This window comes from Sus scrofa, chromosome 1 (assembly GCF_000003025.6).
Source record: "Sus scrofa isolate TJ Tabasco breed Duroc chromosome 1, Sscrofa11.1, whole genome shotgun sequence".
Classification (NCBI taxonomy): Eukaryota; Metazoa; Chordata; class Mammalia; order Artiodactyla; family Suidae; genus Sus; species Sus scrofa.
The window spans coordinates 34,149,172-34,169,082 of NC_010443.5; the positions used below are offsets into that span (position 1 = coordinate 34,149,172).

At 36.0% G+C, this 19,911-nt stretch overlaps 1 protein-coding gene across 1 annotated transcript in view; it reads right to left on the minus strand.

The window, feature by feature from the left end:
- LAMA2 (laminin subunit alpha 2) overlaps window positions 1-19,911 on the minus strand; it is a 594,330-nt gene that overhangs the window by 383,760 nt on the left and 190,659 nt on the right. Inside the window, 1 exon segment of the mRNA XM_021084463.1 lies at window positions 17,207-17,449. Coding sequence (XP_020940122.1) covers window positions 17,207-17,449 — 243 coding nt within the window.

A 19,911-nucleotide genomic window follows, 5' to 3' on the forward strand; every position in this document is an offset into this window, starting at 1 on the left:
ACGTATATAAGAAAATTACTGGGTTTTTGAAATCAATGTGTAAAATCCATGCTATATATTTCTCTGAACCTCTGACTCATTCTCCTTTGAAAGCTGCCTTTTAATCTGTGAATGTAAAACAAAACTGCTAATTTTTTTAAAGAGATCAAAAAAATCTTACAACTAAATGAGTGAAAAAGGCGTTATGTTAATTGCCTTGGTTCTATACATATTCCAACAATGCTCAAGAGATATCTGAATTCCTCAGAGCTGTGTTCAAAACCTTCAGTATATTCTTTTGACTAAAGAAGTCATTCGATATTATAAAAGTTTATCTTTGAAGGTGAATAATTGGGGGGATGAATAAATGTCATTTAGGGTCAAGAGTGGTTAATGTCATCCATATAAAAACAACAGACTTCAAGAAGAGTTTCAAAACATTTTGAACAACACTCTACTCATGATAATGATGTAGGACTCTTTTATACCTCACACCACAATAGCTTGGACTTATTTTATTTTAGTGCGTGAATTCCAAAGCATTGCTTAAAAATTCAAGTTACTTTGCAAGCGTACATCATAGCCTGTGCTACGGAATCTCAGAAAGGACGTGTTCTCTCATTTTCTCAATGTTCTTAGCCTAATTCTTCCTTTTCTTTCCACTCAAAGAGCAACTTTTGAAAAGATTCAGTTACAGCTCTCAAAAACCTTGTACAAATTGCCAAACTGCTGATCATATACACAAAAGTCCTGGGAGGTAAGAAAAAGAAGAAATCTGGAATTTTCTGGTGGCCTAGTGGGTTATGGATCCAGTGTCATCACTGCTGTGGTTTGGATTCAATCCCTGGCCTGGGAAGTTCTTCATGCCGTGGGGAGCAGCCAAAACATAAATAAGTGAAAATTTTAAAGAAAGGTAACTAAAAATAAAGGAAAAGGAGAAATTCTAAGTTTCAGTCTCTCATACACAGAAATAAATGATAACAACAGTTCCATTTATTGAGTCCCCACCTCGAGCCAGATAACATATAAATCGTCTCATTTAATATGACCAACATTAGAAGACACGTATTTATACCTGTCCATTTTGAGATAAGAACACTGGATTTCAAAGAGTTGCTCAAGGTTCTACAGCTCTTGGCTGCCAGACCAAGATTCCAAACCAGGGCTAATTTCAAAGCTCATACGCTCAAGACCACCACCTGTTACCACTCAAAATTCCTCCTTCTGTACGGATCCCACCCATTTCTGCCATGGGAAAATCTGGGAGGAGAGAAAGTCAACTGGCAGGACGTTGTATTAAACACACTTTGTGTTTCCTCAGGAATTTTAGAGGCTGTTACACTCACTTAACCATGCCTTTTTGAAATGAATAAACAGCAGCTGGGAAAATACACTTCTTACAGAAGTATTCTATACACATCAGACAAGTAGAAAAAAAGAAACTCAATTCCAGATGTTAACATAAAATTATCCAGATGTTACAAAATGATCATCCAGAACATACCAGAGGCGCGCGCACAAACACACACACACACACACCAAAGTGGAAATTAATTTCAAAAGAGAAATCAAAGTAGAGACACCAATTTGGTTTCTGCTAAGTTACAGAAGACTGGTTATTTCTCTGCTCTTTGGAAATTACTTACTTACTTACTTATTTATTTATTTATTGCTTTTTAGGGCCGCACCTGCAGCACATGGAAGTTCCCAGGCTAGGGGTTGAATCAGAGGTATAGCTGCCAGCCTACACCACAGCCACAGCAACACAGGACCCAAGGCGCATCTGTGGACTATGCCAAAGCTCACAGCAATTCCAGATCCCCAACTCACTGAGCGAGACCAGGGATTGAACCCATATGCCCATGGACACTAGTCTGATTCATTTCTGCTGCATCACAATGGGAGTTCCAGAAATTACTCTCTTAAATGATGGAATAGGGTTGCAAAAAAGTTGCCTGACTTGAGTAAATAATGCATAGTCTTCAAGATAACATTTTGGGGTTTCTGTAGCATTTTGCTTATGTGTTGTTTTTGGATTGAAAACATATAGCTCTCTTAGGTAACCCCAAGAGATGTTTACAGAAAATAAAAACTCTCATATAAATATATTTTACCTATTAATATTCTTATATGGATGCATCAATATGAATCCAGAATAACTGATTATCTTTTCGTCCTTGATTTTCCTGGGAGTTTGGCGTAGTTTAGCATAGAAATGAATGACACATGCAAATACCACAAAATTCTAAGGTGTTACCTTCCTGTCACAATTTTGAAAGCTCCCTGGTTCACTAGTCAAGACAGTCGAACAAGGTAATAAGTCAAATCCCCCTTTTACTCCCAGGCAAGAATGATCTAATTTGGCTGTAGGCATGGCAGACCCTACACATATGTCTAGATGATGCAAACTGTGGAGTGGGAAAATGCTAAAAGGAGTAAGTCATATTTCCCCTCCCTCACAGAACTCAATAGCTTTTAGCAATGCCTGAGAAACAGCAGCATCTTTCAACTAATTAATGATCCACAAAAAGACAGTGGGAAAATATTTTATGGTAAATGATCAAATATAAAATACAGAGATACTTTTTAAAAGCAAATACAGAAAATGTCTCTTACTTCATTTTCATTCCTGTTATATGATTTAAAAACAAACTGATGAGCAAATGATATTTGTATTCCTATCACTAGAAACATCCCTTTGTAGTTTTCCTTTAGGGAATTGTAGAACCAGTAACCGTATCACTGGGAACTAACAAGAATTTCATTGAGTTTTGAGTCTTTGGTTGTTCTTTAACCTTCGTCTTCTAATAGGATGACTTGTTTACTTCTGTTTCTGCAGCTGTGAGTTCTGGACAGAGTCGTAGTGACGTTATTTTTCAAAATAACTCCACATCCTCATTCCAGGCCAGACTATCAGAGTATTGTTTGGTTTGGCATATATTTTACTGATTGCTCTTGACCTAATTATTTTAGATCTTTTCAACCTTGATTTGCATTTACCTTATGCTTTATAAGTCCCCTCTTTTTTAAATGTATGAATATCCTATTTGTCATTATTTGATCTGCTTCTAATTTTAGAGTCTAATGTGTCTGGAGATACTGTTTATTATTTTAAAACAAATCTTAGTATATTCCAAGTTGATATCAGTTTTTTCTCCACATTCTGCCTTGTTTCTGATTTTGGTAAAAATCTCATTTGGCTGAAAAGTCACCTGTGCTATCTCAAGAGATGAAAGTTAGGTGCCAACTTAGGTGTGCTGTGTCAGAGTTTCATCTATCATAAGATGGTCCCAAACCAACTCTCCTCTCAGGCTTGATGTGGGGCCTTAACCAGGGCAGGGGTGAGGGTGACTGACATCCTGGGCTCCCTCCCTCGAGTGCCTTGAAGACACAAGTGAGCCTTGGCAAATTTCAGCAGAGAGGCTCTGCAGGTAAGAAGATGGACATATACACATTATTTGCCCAGGACACCATTTCCCCTCACTTTGCTGTTACCTTAATAATTTGCCTTCCTAAGAACACTATTTGCAACCCTCTGTCCAAGTTTAGACACTCTTTTATTTTACATTGGAGTATAGTTGATCTACAGTGTGTTGTTTATTTCAGGTTTACAGCAAAGGGATTCAGTTCTATATATACATATATCTATTCTTTTTCAGATTAATATATATATACACTACTATATATAAAATAATCAACAGGACCTACTGGGTAGCACAGGAAACTCTGTTCAACATTCTGTAATAACTTACATGGGAAAACAACCTGAAAAAGAATAGATATACATATACTCTTCATGTGGTCACAGAGAGATGTTTTTGGCCTATATTTAACATTATCCATGTTGGTAGTTCAGGAAGCACCAGTTATCTGATAGAATTAACTAGTAGAGATTATGTCATAGCACCCAGACAACACAATATAAATGTTGATATAACAGGTTATATTGGTCCCTCAGTATCCACAGGGCATTGGTTCCAGGATCCCACCCCTTCAAATACCAAAACTCAAAGACGCACAAGTCTTCTATATAAAAGTGCATAGTATAGTCAGAATCCACAAATATGGAGGGCCAATCATAGCACTTTACTTTTGGCTTTTCTCCCTACAGTTCTATCAGTTCTTTCTATCAGCTTTCTGATGTTTTCAGCCAACCACTGCATCAAGAAAAATGTGGATACTCTCCTTAGCATGGAACCCTCTATATTCTTCTAACCAGACTGCTTCATCTGTGACAGTAAGTTAGAGGTTAAACAGTATTGCATGCTTGTTTCAGGGAATTATTAAAAATATACCTCCCAATGGAAATACTGATCAGAACCCTCAGGGGGAAAAAACAAATGATTAAAGCATTGCAACTCTAGTAAAAAGTCCCTGATGCTAAAAAGTGAACACATCACATGAGCTTTATTGAAAAGGAATTATAAAACAGGAAACATTTTATAAACTAAAGCAAAATGTCAAATGCTTTCATTTCTTAAGCTGATAAACATCCTTATTATTTTTATTTTAACAAATATTTAGCCAAAATTATTGTACATGGAAAGAGTTCTGCTCTCCTAAAATCTGTTTCTGTGGTATGTTTTTGTAAGGCAGGTGTTTTGTTTTTTTCTGAGTGTAAGTTTAAAATTGAATTTTCTCATTCTGAAATTGTTTTATAGCTCAGTACAGACAGCCTCTCTACTCAATTTATTCAGATATTCAGTAGCTAAAATAATCATGGTGAGTCAAAGCAATTGCTATGAGCACAATCTGTCTCCCATCACTCCCTCCCACATCTTCTATGTGGCGCCATTCAGTCCCCTCGACAGATCACTGCCATTCATTCTCTCTCTCCTCTCTCTATAGCCAAGACGTCTCTGTGCTATGTGTGCCTTTACCACCTTGTCTAAGACTCTAAGATATTTTCCTTGATTCACTTAATCTTTTATCTTACCATCACCTCCCACCAAATATAACGTAATTTATCCCCTGAACCTAAGAGAGTGTTTGCAACAGAGATGGTAATCATTATTTGTTATTGGAAAAAAAAAAAAAAACTAAATGTTGAGGACTACTTACTGGCTACATAAACCCATGAAATTTATTCATAATATCAAATCTTTTGGTGGCTGAACTGAAACTGTATCTTAACCATATTTTTTATGTCCTATCTTTTTGGGTAATGCATTTGCTTAGTAGAGATTAATGTGTGAGCTGCTCTACTGAAGCTAATTCAACACTGAAGTTTATCTTGTTATAAGATAAATGGACGCAACATAACAAACTCAGAGAAGAAAGAACAAAATGTTTTTCATCCACTGATAAAAAAAGAAATGTAGAGATAATAACAAAAGAAAAATCAAATTATTAGTATGATTCTTTTCCTTCAAAAACAATAAAGAGTTTTCCCCCGTTAATGTAACCTTTAAGAATTTTCACCAATAATCTTGCAATAAGGTAGCTAGTTCATACTGAAGGGAATAGTGGGTAATTGCTATAAGATGGATGCCAGGTTTGAAAATATCTGAAGTGCCTCTAAGGTGACAGTTGTCACTCCTGATACAACTAAATCCTGTGCTTATGCTGCACTTACAATGACAAAGGAATGTGTTTGTGCAGAAACACAGATATACACACCCCACCCATGCTTTACACTCTCTGAGCCAAAATGACTCAGTTCCCAAACGTATTCCTAGTAACCAATATATCTTCAACTCTCACGTGGTTCCCATGCCTGATTATTCATATGAAAGTGCTATCTGCTACTCTCCCCTCCACAAAAATTAAGAAAAAAATGTAGCGTGGTTCATTTTAGCTTAATATTCACCATATTACTAACACAGTAATAAAAGCCCTTCACAAAATACCTAGTCTAAATTATTATACATATAAATTATTGTTTCAGTAAAGGGACTTGATTTCCTTTTAATGGTTTTGCTAAAATAATGTGTACAAGTGAGGTTATGCTGAGGACACTTTAAATTTCTGCAAATATTTCTAGTCATGCTTTGGCTTATATTAGTTAAAACCATATGAAACTGCATATTTATCATCTAAAAACAGTCAAATATTGGCAATTTCATACAGCTCACCTAATAGTACTCTGGGTTTTAGAAGGCACTTATCTGCTGAAGAAGAAAATAAATAATTCTTATTATTGAATGAACCTGAAGAACAAATTTACACAAGGGGAATATAATTTTCTAACTTGTAATCTTGCCAGGGTTGCCACTCTCCTTTGCAAAATGAGTATCATAGGATTTTTGCTACCCATGATTAGAATTTAAATTGTATGTCTTACGTGATTCCCAGGTAGCAGAATTCAGCAGTTACTCATTTACGTCTTTCCAATGAAAATATTTGGCCACAGTCAGACTGCCACAGCGCAAAACAGTACATATCCTCAGGCAAGAAGGCTTTGCAGTAGATTTTTCTCCAGTTTTCATTTCATAGCAGGGGATCAGGTAAAGCAGCCCCTGATAACTTTTTAAGTTTACTTGTGAAGTGTAATCATAACTATTCCACTCCTGGGTTACTTGTCTCAAGGACTTCTCACGATAGCTCTAGTATTGAAATAGTTTCCCTAAGGATCAGAAGCTTGTTTTAATTGTTTCAAGATCCTCTGTTATATTTCAAGTATACTTCTGTGATAAATATAATAGTACATTATATTTCCTATGTGAGATGGATTAACCGAGACACCCTCAGGTTTTTCCCATTAGAGATGGTGGATGGCATCTACATAACACACAGTCTCACATGGCCCTTGTGACCAATGATAACACACATTTAGAAGATGGCTGATTGGACCTAAGGGTTTAGTTTATGACGTGGAAAGATTATGAGACTTGCCATCTGAAAATTTGAACTGGATCTGGACTAGAGATTTATGTTGAACATATACCATATAGGGCCATGAACAAGTTATTTAACCTCCATCAACAAAATGAGAATGATAAATATTTTGACTTCAAGTGCCTCCAAGGCTTTGGTAAAGATCAGATGGAAGAGTACCTGACAAATGCTTTGGGTTTTTTTGTTGTTGTTTGATTATTTATTTAATAGTTATTTCCCCAACACAATTTTTTTTCTACTGTACAGCATGGTGACCCAGTTACACATACATGTATACATTCTTTTTTCTCACATTATCATGCTCCATCATAAGTGACCAGACATAGTTCCAGTGCTACACAGAAGGATCTCATTGCTAATCCATTCCAAAGGCTGTAGTCTGCATCTATTAACCCCAAGCATCCCATCCATCCCACTCCCTCCCCCTCCCCCTCGGCAACCACAAGTCTCTTCTCCAAATCCATGTTTTTCGTTTCTGTGGAAAGGTTCATATGTGCCTTATATTAGATTCCAGACATAAGTGATATCATATGGTATTTGTCTCTTTCTTTCTGACTTACTTCACTCAGGATGACAGTCTCTAGTTCCATCCATGTTGCTGCAAATGGCATTATTTTGTTCTTTTTTATGGCCGAGTAGTATTCCATTGTGTATATATACCACATCTTCCTAATCCAATCGTCTGTCGATGGACATTTGGGTTGTTTCCATGTCTTGGCTATTGTGAATAGAGCTTCAGTGAACATGTGTATGTGTATTTTTCAAGGAAAGATTTGTCCAGATGTATGCCCAAGAGTGGGATTGCTGGGTCATATGGTAGTTCCATGTATAGTTTTCTGAGGTACCTCCATGCTGTTCTCCACAGTGGTGGTACCAATTTACATTCCCACCAACAGTGCAGGAGGGTTCCCTTTTCTACACACCCTCTCCAGCATTTGTTCTTTGTGGACTTATTAACGATGGCCATTCTGACTGGTGTGAGCTGGTGTCTCATGGTCGTTTTTTTTGACAAATGCTTTGTAATTGATGAAGCACCATACCCAAAAGGTCATTGCCAACACTGCTGATAACAATAGTACCACAAATCTTCTTTCTTTGCATGGAATTTACATTTTAACTGAAAAACCCAGTCCCTACTTTGGGAATGTAAAAAAAAATGATGACATCATTAAGTCTAATATGAACTGTCAGTCCATCATGGAATGTTTGCTCAGACCTCAGATTTGATTTTAAAAGCCACAAGATGAGTTTCAATGGCCTAAAATGCTTCTTATAATGTCCAGTACATTTAATAGTTCTTTTTTCCTTTCTGTGCACAACAAATACTATTCCTACTTCATAATTTTTTAATTTCAACATGATTTAGAATTCAGAGTCAAAAAACTGACAACACTTTATCATCCCCAGTTCAGAGAACTTTAACCCATAACCCTGCATTTCCTTAACCAACTTAACAGAAACTAATTCTTCTGTTCTATTTCAATGAATCTTGGAAGATCCTATTCTATACAACACTGAGATAACCAGGTCTTAAAAATTGGTGTGTTCTTAAAAACTGGTGTTACCTTCTCAAGATTGCAATCTTGTTCGGTTTCTCTGGACTTCATGATTTTTAGACAATACTGGATTAATTTTACAAGGTTTTTCTGATATTTTCTAGACACCATATTGTTGAGAAGATTCTATAACCTGACCAACAGAAAGGATGAATACAATCTTATGAATTTTTTCTTCCATTTTCTTTCAAAGGCATGTTTTTAAAATATAATATAGATGCCTTACAAGAATTATGGACTTGTGTGTATAATTCTAAAATATCTCAAGTGCTCTTGAATATTCCAAGTGAACTGAAACATGCTGAGTTGTTGTTTGTTCATGTTTTGGTTTTTTGTTTGTTTTTGAGGAAGCCATGTAAACCTCTCCATAATGAGGTATTTTCACATTGTTGCTCCAGGTACTAACTAGCCGTGTTGGTCAATGCCAGAATTATTTTAGAGGAAGGAAGTCTGAAACCCTAAATAATTATTTCCTTAAATCTCTACTCATAACCAACACAAATTTGTGGCACAGTGCTGCTTCTCTATAAGGGAGCAACTCCAAGAGTAATTGAGAAAGGCTGGTTCCTCATCACCATTCCTGCATTTCCACACACACTGACACGTGCAGTCATGACATACCCTTAACAAAATCACATCAAAGAAGGATCTCAGAAACAGTTTTTTTATACAGCATTGGGGTTTGTTTCTTCATTCTCTAGTATTTGCAATTCTAAGGATCACCATAATGTCAGGTGATGAAAAGAGGGAAAATATATTCTGTCTGTATATATAAAATTCTGTCACATAGGAAATCAAAATAAAATCAAAGCTCTATACACAGTTTACAGAAGAAAAAGGTGTCTTCAAGAAGTAATGATGGTTTCTCCAGGGAATTTTATACAAGCCTGCATGTTTCATAAGCAGAATCAAAGTGAATCTAAGTTCCAACTGAGTTGCAGTCCAGGAGAGTGGGAGGGTTGTGGTAAGATGGAGAGGAAATTATACATAAGTAACTTAATGGTCTCTGAATGAGAAAACTGAAACAAAAATTACCATGGTAACCATGAATATTTCGTTAGCAGTCTAGTGACGATCTAAAGAAATTAAAAGGAATAATCCCACTCACAGAAAGGGGAGAATGTCAAGTAACAGAAAAACATTTATTACCATTCTAAATCTAGGAGCCCTATAGCAGTGCCATCTATACAGCCCCATCTTGTCAATGTAATCATTGTGAGTCTCCTCTCCCAGTTTCTCCTTCAACCATCTATAACTCCATTACAGTTCAAAGTTTATTTACTCAGACTCACCACAGTTTCAGTCCAACAAAGCCAATCATGCCTCCTGACAGAAAAATATTAGTCTCTCTCTCCAGGTAGAAGGCATTAGAATGTCTGATATTCTTTCCCCAAATAACTAATAATCTGTTCTCCAGGATTTGGGAGTTGGAAATATCTGAATAATAAACCAAAAGGAGAGGATCAAAGTCATAAACATAGAGGGCTTCCTGAGCCCTTCCTGAATCTACTGAATTAAAAACCTTGGTCCAAGACCTGAATAGACATTTATCCAAGGAGGATATACAGATGGCCAACAAGCACGTGAAAAAATGCTCAACATCACTGGTTATCAGAGAAATGCCAAACAAAACGACCATGAGACACCAGCTCACACCAGTCAGAATGGCCATCGTTAATAAGTCCACAAAGAACAAATGCTGGAGAGGGTGTGTAGAAAAGGGAACCCTCCTGCACTGTTGGTGGGAATGTAAGCTGGTACCACCACTGTGGAGAACAGGATGGAGGTACTTCAGAAAACTATACATGGAACTACCACATGACCCAGCAATCCCACTCTTGGGCATATATCTGGACAAATCTTTCCTTGAAAAATACACATACACATGTTCATGGCAGCTCTATTCACAACAGCCAAGACATGGAAACAACCCAAATGTCCATCGACAGATGATTGGATTAGGAAGATGTGGTATGTATACACAATGGAATACTACTTGGCCATAAAAAAGAACAAAATAATGCCATTTGCAACAACATGGATGGAACTAGAGACTGTCATCCTGAGTGAAGTAAGTCAGAAAGAAAGAGACAAATACCATATGATATCACTTATGTCTGGAATCTAATATAAGGCACATATGAACCTTTCCACAGAAACGAAAAACATGGATTTGGAGAAGAGACTTGTGGTTGCCAGGGGGAGGGGGAGGGAGTGGGATGGATGGGATGCTTGGGGTTAATAGATGCAGACTACAGCCTTTGGAATGGATTAGCAATGAGATCCTTCTGTGTAGCACTGGAACTATGTCTGGTCACTTATGATGGAGCATGATAATGTGAGAAAAAAGAATGTATACATGTATGTGTAACTGGGTCACCATGCTGAACAGTAGAAAATTGACAGAACACTCTAAACCAGCTAAAATGGAAAAAATGGAAAAAAAATCATTATATATATATATAACCCCAGTGATGTCCAATTAAATCTGAGTTTGGGAGGAACCACTGCTGCAATCAAGGTTCTCAGAGGTGCCTTCAAGTGGTGGTTCTTGTTAGCAGTTCTCAATGGCAAAAAAAAAAGTAAGTGCTTTTAATAGAGGCTGCACTGGGACTGATAGTAGCCTGGGATGGGGATGGCTTCCTGTGGCACTGCTGGAGAGTTATGTCCACTCAGCTATACCCACCAAAGTTTTTCTGGCTGGCCTCAAAGTGATGGAGGCCTCCTGCAGTCTGTTACTTCACACCCTACAACTCCTATTCTGGTGCTCAGGATCATTTCTCAAAGCAAGGCCAAGCAGGATTCCGAGCAGGATTGGCATTAATGACACCAAACTGCTTTTCTAAAAAGGCTTTTGTTTAAAGTCTCCAGTTCACGGCCTGGATAACAGCATACTGGGTCACACTATTACCATTCCATTGCTCTCTATTATTTTTTCCTTTGCCGGGCTCTGAGACTTGATCATCTCATAGCTCAGTAAATTCTTCTTTTTCTTTTGGGTGCAAGCCCAGGATGCTAGCCCATAAGACCACCCTTTCTTAATGTATTTAAACCTAGTTATCTAGGGGACTGGGTTTATGCCCTATCTTACCCTTCTGATGAACCTACACCATTAACATTTGTTGCTCTCCTGCAGGCAACTGGGGAGGAAGGCAGGGAATGGGCTAAGCCAGAGGGTAGAGACAAAAGATGGAAAGGCTGGTGCAACAAATAAAACTGAAGAAATGAGCAGAAATGATGCTGCTAAGACTTAAAGGACCAGAAGGAAAGTCTAAATGGTTTACAATGATAAAATGTACAGAGGGCAGTATTAAAGATTTGGATATAGATGTCAAAGTCCAGAGCTGTGATATCCTTTAATAGATCGATGAGGAATTTACCTAAGGTATCTTTCAGCTCTAAAGTGATGACTGTTGTACACCTATAAATGTAATAAAATTCATTAATAAAAAAAGAAAAAAAGTGATGTATTTTTCACCTGAACTATGATGTTTTAAAATGTTTTACTTTTTGGCAAATGTCTCCAAAATTCTACAGATAAGTGACAAGGAAATAAACCTTAGACTCATAGATTTGATGTGAGTCACAGAAGACTATTTTCTATTAATGCTTTATACCTATAACATAAACATTGCTTAAGTGGTATGTTATAATTGGGACACATTCATTTCATAATGCCTTATTTCATAGTGAGTCTTAAAAATACTCTACTCCTATTTCTCTTATTCTTTGACTTAAATTTATATTTAAAGGACATTGTGAAGATCCAGAAGCAAAGGATCATTTAAAGCTTAGTCAAAAATACACATTTCAAATCGTGGTGAATAGACACTGTTGTCTAAAATAAAACTGTACCTAGAATACAGTAAGACTTATAAACCAATAAAAAAATAAACAGGAAATGTGCAGATAAAAATAAATATGAGTGATACAATGAGAAAGTTGTTTCACCTCTGTGGTATTCTTCCTCCCGAACCCAGAAGCAAATCTAATCAAGAGAAAACAACAGACAATCTCAAAATGAGTAATATTCCACAAAATTCTGACCAGTAGTCTTAAAAGTGATCAAGGCCAAGGAAAACAAGGGAAGATTAAGAAATTGTCATGGATTAGAGGAAACTAAGCAAACACAATGACGCAATAAATGCAGTGTAGTATTCCGAGTTGGGTCCCAGAAGAGAAAAAAAAAAAAAAAAAAGACGTTAACGATAACATGAATGAAATCTGAGTGAATGTGTGGTTTAGGTAATAGGATATCATTGTTAATTTCATAGTTTGACAAGTGAATGGTGGTTATGTAAGATGTTATCCTTGGGGGTGGGGGTACTGGGTATAAGGGATGTGGGGATTCTCTGTCCTTTTCTTATAATTTTCTTGTAAATTTCAAATTATTCCAAAATAAAAAAGATTTTAAACAGTATACATAAGACAATGCTTCTGTTTATAGTAAATTATATAATTGTTTCCAACACTGTTAATGATAAGAACAAAAGCACTAGACAAAATGTATAAAAACACTTATGTAAAGCCATATAACAGCTATGAAGAAGGTAAGGAATCAACTTCTCAATATTAAGAAGAGAGACATCTACAGAGGTAATTAGTGTATTGTGACAGCTTTTGTCCTGTGGGCACTTTCTTGTTCAGAAGACATGGCTGAGAAACTGAGCAGTGCTTTGGAGAGCCTTGCTGTACTAGGAGGACAAAAGCAGGATTCCAGGACTTGCATGGGCGAGACTTTGGTAAATTCCACACACTTTGGTTTGGACTCCAAAGACAGGAAGCCTTGGATGAGGATAAACTAGAATTAAAACAGCTGTCATGGGAGTGCAGCACAGTTTAGAACCAAAAGTTGTATTAAAATTATCCATATTGTCATTGCCTGGCAGAAGTATCAGAAAATCCTTACAAGGTGAAGATAATTTCTTAGACCTAAATTATTTCTACATGCACATTTTTCAAACACAACTTCTGATATACAAAATTAATTAGGAATGTGAGGACATAAGAAAGCATAAGAAAGAATCAACAGATGAAACAGAAATAAAATATATTGACAAAGGTCACTTATTAGAATTATAAAATAAGGATGCTTAAATAATTTTTACTTTATGCTTAAGGAGATAAAGTAGAATGCTGAAAATTTGATTTTAAATTTTACTATTAAAAATTCAACAAAGTAAAATTGCAATATAAAACCAGATATTAAACTATTTTAAATGAACCAAAGAGAAATGCTAGAACTGAAAAATACTGTAAATGAAATTACAACTCCTATAAATGGTTTCAACAGCAGATTTTATAGAGCTGAAGGGAGACATCATGAACTGGAAGTAAGCAAGAAGAAAATATCTAGAATGAAGAACATAATGCTGAAACTATGAGTATAAACAAAAGAGAATGTAAGATACATAGTGTATATAGAGAGAAATTCTAAATTATTTTCCATTGTATTTATAAAGGAAAGAGAATGGGAAAGGAGCAATATTTGGAAAGTTAATGGCTGAGTTATTTCTGAAACTGATGAAATACATCACTCTGCTGATACACCAACCAAATAAATATCAGTCTAGAAAATAAAAATCTATCCCTAAGAAAACTTTGTGCAATAATGAAATGTTCTCATCTGTGCAATCCAATGGGTAGCTGCTAGTCACATGTGGCTATTGAGAACTTGAACTGTGGCTATGCAATGAGAATCTGAATTTTCATTTAATTTGAATTAAAATTTAAATTAAATAACCATATGTGTCTAATGAAGATTGTATTGGGAAATGCATATATGGAGCATCATAGTAAAACTACTGAAACACAAAGATAAAAACCTTTACAGACATAAAAGATACTACAAAGGACAATTATTAAACAGTTACCTTTTCTATGTAAAAAATGGAAACCTGAAGATAATAAAATGTGCCAAAAGAAAACAAGGACAAACCTACAATTCTATCCCCAATAAAAATATCTTTCAACCTTGAAGATTGAAAGTCTAACTAGTTTAACTCAGAGAGCATACTAGAGATGAATTTGCATATTGGCTTTGAAACTTTTGAGATACTAAGAAAGTTTTCTTTCTATTCCCTGTATTCTGAGAATTCATCTTCTCAGTACGGCTCCTTTGGCTCAACCGGAGGGACTAACCATTCTATGTACAGACTTCTATTGTGGCATTTATACTATCATTTTGCATTTACTAGCTTATTTTTTTTCCTTGAATACCACCTCCCTGGGAAGTTTTGAACAAAGCACCTAATAATTAGGGATGGCACTCAAAAATGAATCACTTTTAAAACTGAAGGTAATGATAGTAAGATTTGTTTCACAGTCACTTATCTAGGAAATACTGGAGTCAAGCATCCTAAAATTTAAAATATTCCCACATGTTAAATTGCAGGAATATCCAAATTTTTACTTCTTTAGAACTGAAAGATGCCTTAGGATAATTTATATATTAAACTAATTCACGTATAAAGAAATTCAACTTCAGAGATTAAGTGACTTGCTCAATGTTCCACAAAAAACTAGAGCCAGAAGCAGAGCTCAGTTTTCTAATCTCATTTATATTCTTCTAAATCAAAACATATCAGAAGTAGGAAGCTTTCTACTCTAGTGGATCCATAATATCTATGTCTCCTCTAAACCATTTTTGAGTTTAGCAATCACATAAAAAAAAGTCAATTTCCAGTCTTTACGAGAGTATGAAGGAAACATTAATTTAGGAGTCAGGGGACCTGGATTCTTATCTCAGCTTTGGTACCAGTTGATCTGGGAGTTTTGGGAGAATATCACCTGCCTTCTCTGGACCTGTTTACTCCAAAAAGTAACATGTTTCACAGAGTGACATATAACATGAAGTAGATATTATAGGAAAGATCTGAATTTAATTCATATTCTTAAGTTTTGAAATTCTACTTCAAGTATTTTGAACTACTTTCTGTTCCTCACCTCATCTACTTTCCAGTGAGAAAGAAATAGATTTAAAGAAGCATGTCATAGAGAAAGTCGTTTTAAAAGTCAGCATCAATAACTAGTCTTTAGTGAATATATAAAACATTAAAACATTAGCCATTAAACAAACACAAACAGTGTCTCTGTTTGTTCCAAGCTGATGAGTTGACATGGTTTACAGGATGGAGAACTGCCATCAATACAGAGAGAGCATACTTTGGGGACATGCATATAACTTGTATGTTACATATGTATCTGGGTACATTCTATGTTGTTCAAAAATTTTCTGAATTGGACCATTTTTAAGGTAAAGAATACCTTTATAAATATTAGATAATTATTACTTCTGAGTAAACACTGGATCCAGGAGAAAAAATACAAATTCAATTTAAATATATTCTCCTGCATTCTTCCCAACTCCTATATCCTCAGGCCAATCTGGCCAGGAATTGAACGCCTCTGGGCACCAAGCAGGTTGAACAGCTGTTTGACTCACTGCTTTTGACTCCTTGTTGTTTGGCAGATAGAGATCTCTGCTGAGAGCACCATTTGGGTGTTGTGTGTTTTTTTATTTGTTTGTTTGTTTTTGTTTTTTTATCCAAAACTGATATTTTTGAACATGAAATGGAGATGTAGTGAAGCACCAGGACACATTTATAAAATAATAATGCCAAAAGAGTGTGATAGATTTATGTCAAAAATCTAACTTTACCCTGGAAGTTTAAACAGATAACCCTAGATTGGCTGAGGTCAGCATGATAGAGTATGAATATGGATTTTTCTGAAAATGTGAATATAAAAATGATACTAACTTCAGGTGTGTAAGCTAGTGAGGAGAGACTAATAGATACGAGAATAAACAGAGATGTATATAAGCAGGTAGGACAAAAAGGGCTGGGCCATATATTCTGATGGGAGACAGATTAGGGGGATATAAGCAGAGAAGCCAAGACAATCACTAAGTTGAGGTTTAGGAGGAGACAACAGTAATGACGACTACTGCTACTACTACAAACAACAACCATCTCAATAGTTGTTATTATTACTATGATAACAGCAGCAACAAATATAGTTAATGCTGACAGAGCAATAGCACATATGTCTGTCAGCACTGTTCTAACACTTTAAATATAATAATTTATTTAATCTTCTTGACAGTAATAAAAAATAAGAACTATTATCATTGTTTCTAGTTTATGAGAGATGAAACTGAAACAGAGATTTTAAGTTACCGACTCAAGATCACACAGGTGGTAAGGGTGAAGTCATGGTTTGAATCAGTGGCTGAAAAGGAACAATGAATCTAAAATCTTAACCACAAGATAAAAGATGCTGAAGAAGTTGAACACCTTTGACTTAAGCCTATAATTAAGCATGTAGTAAGCAAAACCTGATCAATGAAAGAAACCCCGTTGTGGCCCTATGTGGTAACAGCCGTGAAACATACAAGACTGACAAAAATTCCCTTTTCTTCGGTTCTTCGTGTGAATTATATTTCTTTCCAAATTTACCTCCTTCTTCCCTAACTTCAGCCCAGAATACACAGAGTTCTAAAGCTTCTTTTAAAATCGCAACCCTCCTCCAATAATTAGCAAACCTCATTGTCAGAAAGTCTCTTTATGTGTAAAGTTAATCAGGACTTTCCAACTTAAGCCCATTTCCTCATCTTTGATCTTTATTGGAGATGGGAAATACACACTAGATGAAGGCAGTAAAAATTCTAATCACCTTCAATTTTTCCTTTTTATTTAATAACTCATTTAAATGTACTTCTGCTAAATCCAATTTTAAAATCTCCCTGACATTAATTACTGACACAGTCAAGTCTTTCTGACAGGCCTATTTTGCCATCTTTAATGTACTTAGAGGCAGTTTTCTCATCTTACCTCTCCATTTTCTAAGGGGTGTATCTTGGAATAAAAAGAAGTGCAGATGACCTCATCGTCTTTGGCATATGATGGTGGTCCGGTGCGGGGATAAATGTTGTAAAGGGTCAGGCATTCTGTGTCCGTCACAGCATGATACTGCCAGGGTTTGTAATCAACATCATCCAGTGAGCGTTCCAGAATCCAGTTTCCAGGCCGAGGGGAGTTAGCTGCTTTCACAATCACATACGCAATCTGGAACACCTGGGGAAGAGTGACAACAACATGTAACTGAATTCCAAGCATTCTCTCTATTAGCCACCAAATATAAGACCTACGGCTACAATGGATTTTACTTCAGATTTTACTCCATAACCCTATCATATTTTCTGAAATGATTTTTTTCATTACATATTCATAATGAATACCTTTTTGCTAAGATAAGAGGTTCTATTTTGATACCCGTGACTTTAAAAGAAACAGATTAATATTGGATTCTAGTTGTCTAACAACTCATTGACATCCTTTCACCTAATTTTGGAAGATCCATTATAATCACAATCACCTAAAGCATTTATTGTATATCAACTTACTCACTGGAGATTACAACATATGACTTGAAAATTCCAAGTGTGGTTAGTGCTTGATAGTTTAGAAAACACTATATCACCTAATCCTCAGACAAGTAACATTTAGATGGCATTACTGTGGTCAGAAAGAACAAAAAACAAAAAACCACTTTGCTGGCACAGTTCTGTATCCAAACTGTGTTCCTAGCATTTATGTGACCTTGGCAGATTATCAACTCCTAGCTCCCTTTTCTGCAAATTAAAGTCAATAATAACTACATTAAGTTCACTACTGAGAAACAGTTTAGATTAAATAAAATAATATATGCAAAGTACCTAGAAAAATGAATGTCAATTCCTCCACATCCCCAAACAGAAAATAATGGAGAAGAAATTCTATTACAAGCAGACAACTGTTTGAAACTAGAGCATATTAAATGAAGGCTTTCTGTACCTTCTGTATAAGAGGTAAACACATGTTAAAAAAAGGGAAAAAAAGAAAGGCATCAAGTTACGATAAGTCAAGAGAGTGACAATTGAAAGGAATATGGCACTCTTCTATTTTCTATTTCAAATCTACATAATATTTGAAGACTTAAAAAAACAAAGATTCTGGATGTTTTGTGATGGTCCATATTTACGTCTTTACCAATCTGAAAAATCCAAAAGAATAATGTACAAACATCACTAAATGAAATTTATATGCAACGTACATACAAGCTAGTTTAAGTTATAATCCCACCCTCTATGAGTCGACAATATATTGTAATAATGAGACATATGAAAAGTACATGAATAGTAAAGCAATGTTATATGTTCTTGTTTAGTAAATTCAATAAGATACAAGGAGCTCATCAGCCCTGAGCTCTGGGTGACTGGGGTCACTGAAAGGACACGACTCAGGACAAACCCACTAAAATGTGATTAAGGGTCTGTTTAGATGGGAGCCTGAAAAGAATGTTCTGAAAATAAACCTTATCTGCTTCATAGTTTTGACTTGAGACCTTTAGGAATACATGTACAGTGTCCATGGAAAACACTAAAGGACTGAATTTAAAAATATGAAAAGTTAGTATATAAGAAGTAAGACAGGTGACTCTGAGGCTGGTCTTTTGAGATCTTTACTGGAAAGTGAGCTCTTCTATCTGTGTGCACTGAGGAGAAAAGCATGAGCCATCAAATGATTGAAAGAGGGTGGTATTTGCCTCTTAGGCACAGTTGCAGAAATACTAGTAGTTAAAATACTAGCTATAATACTTCTGTACATGGTAAAGCACTGCTGCCCAAACCTCCCAGATGCTGCCCCTCTCCTGAGACCATCTGATTAACCCTAGAATGGCAAGGAACAGCCAAGACATCTATTCCAATTCGACTAGGTTCTGACTAGTCTATTTTATTGTCACTCCAGGTGGGAAATATGAATTCATATTTACAAAGGTACATAGATAAGCGTAATTATAGATAGACAGAGATATATACTTATGTGCATGTAACTACTGGAATCTACTTGGACATTTTGAGAAAGGGGTTATATGAATATATAAAAGCTGTTACCTCTGAAGTTTGGGAATAAGGAATCAAGGAGAGAAGAAGGAGAGCTTTTAAATTTCATCCAATATCCTTATATTAATTGCATTAACGTAAGCGTCTTTGTTTGTTTGTCTTTTTGTTTTTTTAGGCCGCACGTGCAGCATATGGAGGTTTCCAGGCTAGGGGTCGAATTGGAGCTGTAGCCACTGGACTATGCCACAGCCATAGCAATACCAAATCTGAGCCACATCTGCAACCTATACCACAGCTCATGGCAACGTGGGATTCTTAACCTACTGAGCAAGGCCAGGGATCGAACCTGCAACCTCATGGTTCCTAGTCAGATTCGTTAACCACTGAGCCACAACGGGAATTCCAAGGGTCTTACTTTTTAATAAAATTTTAATTAATGGCCATGGCATACGGAAGTTCCTGGGCCAGGAATTGAAAGAGAGCCACAGCAGAGCCTGAGTCACAGCAGTGACAACACTGAATCCTAGGCTACCAGGGAAATCCCTAATAAAATTATTTTTAAAATAAACAAAAGTTGTAAAAAATAAATCTATTTTGTTGTCAAAGAAAGGACAAGAGTAGCAGTAAGATGGAATATATGCTATCATTATCTTA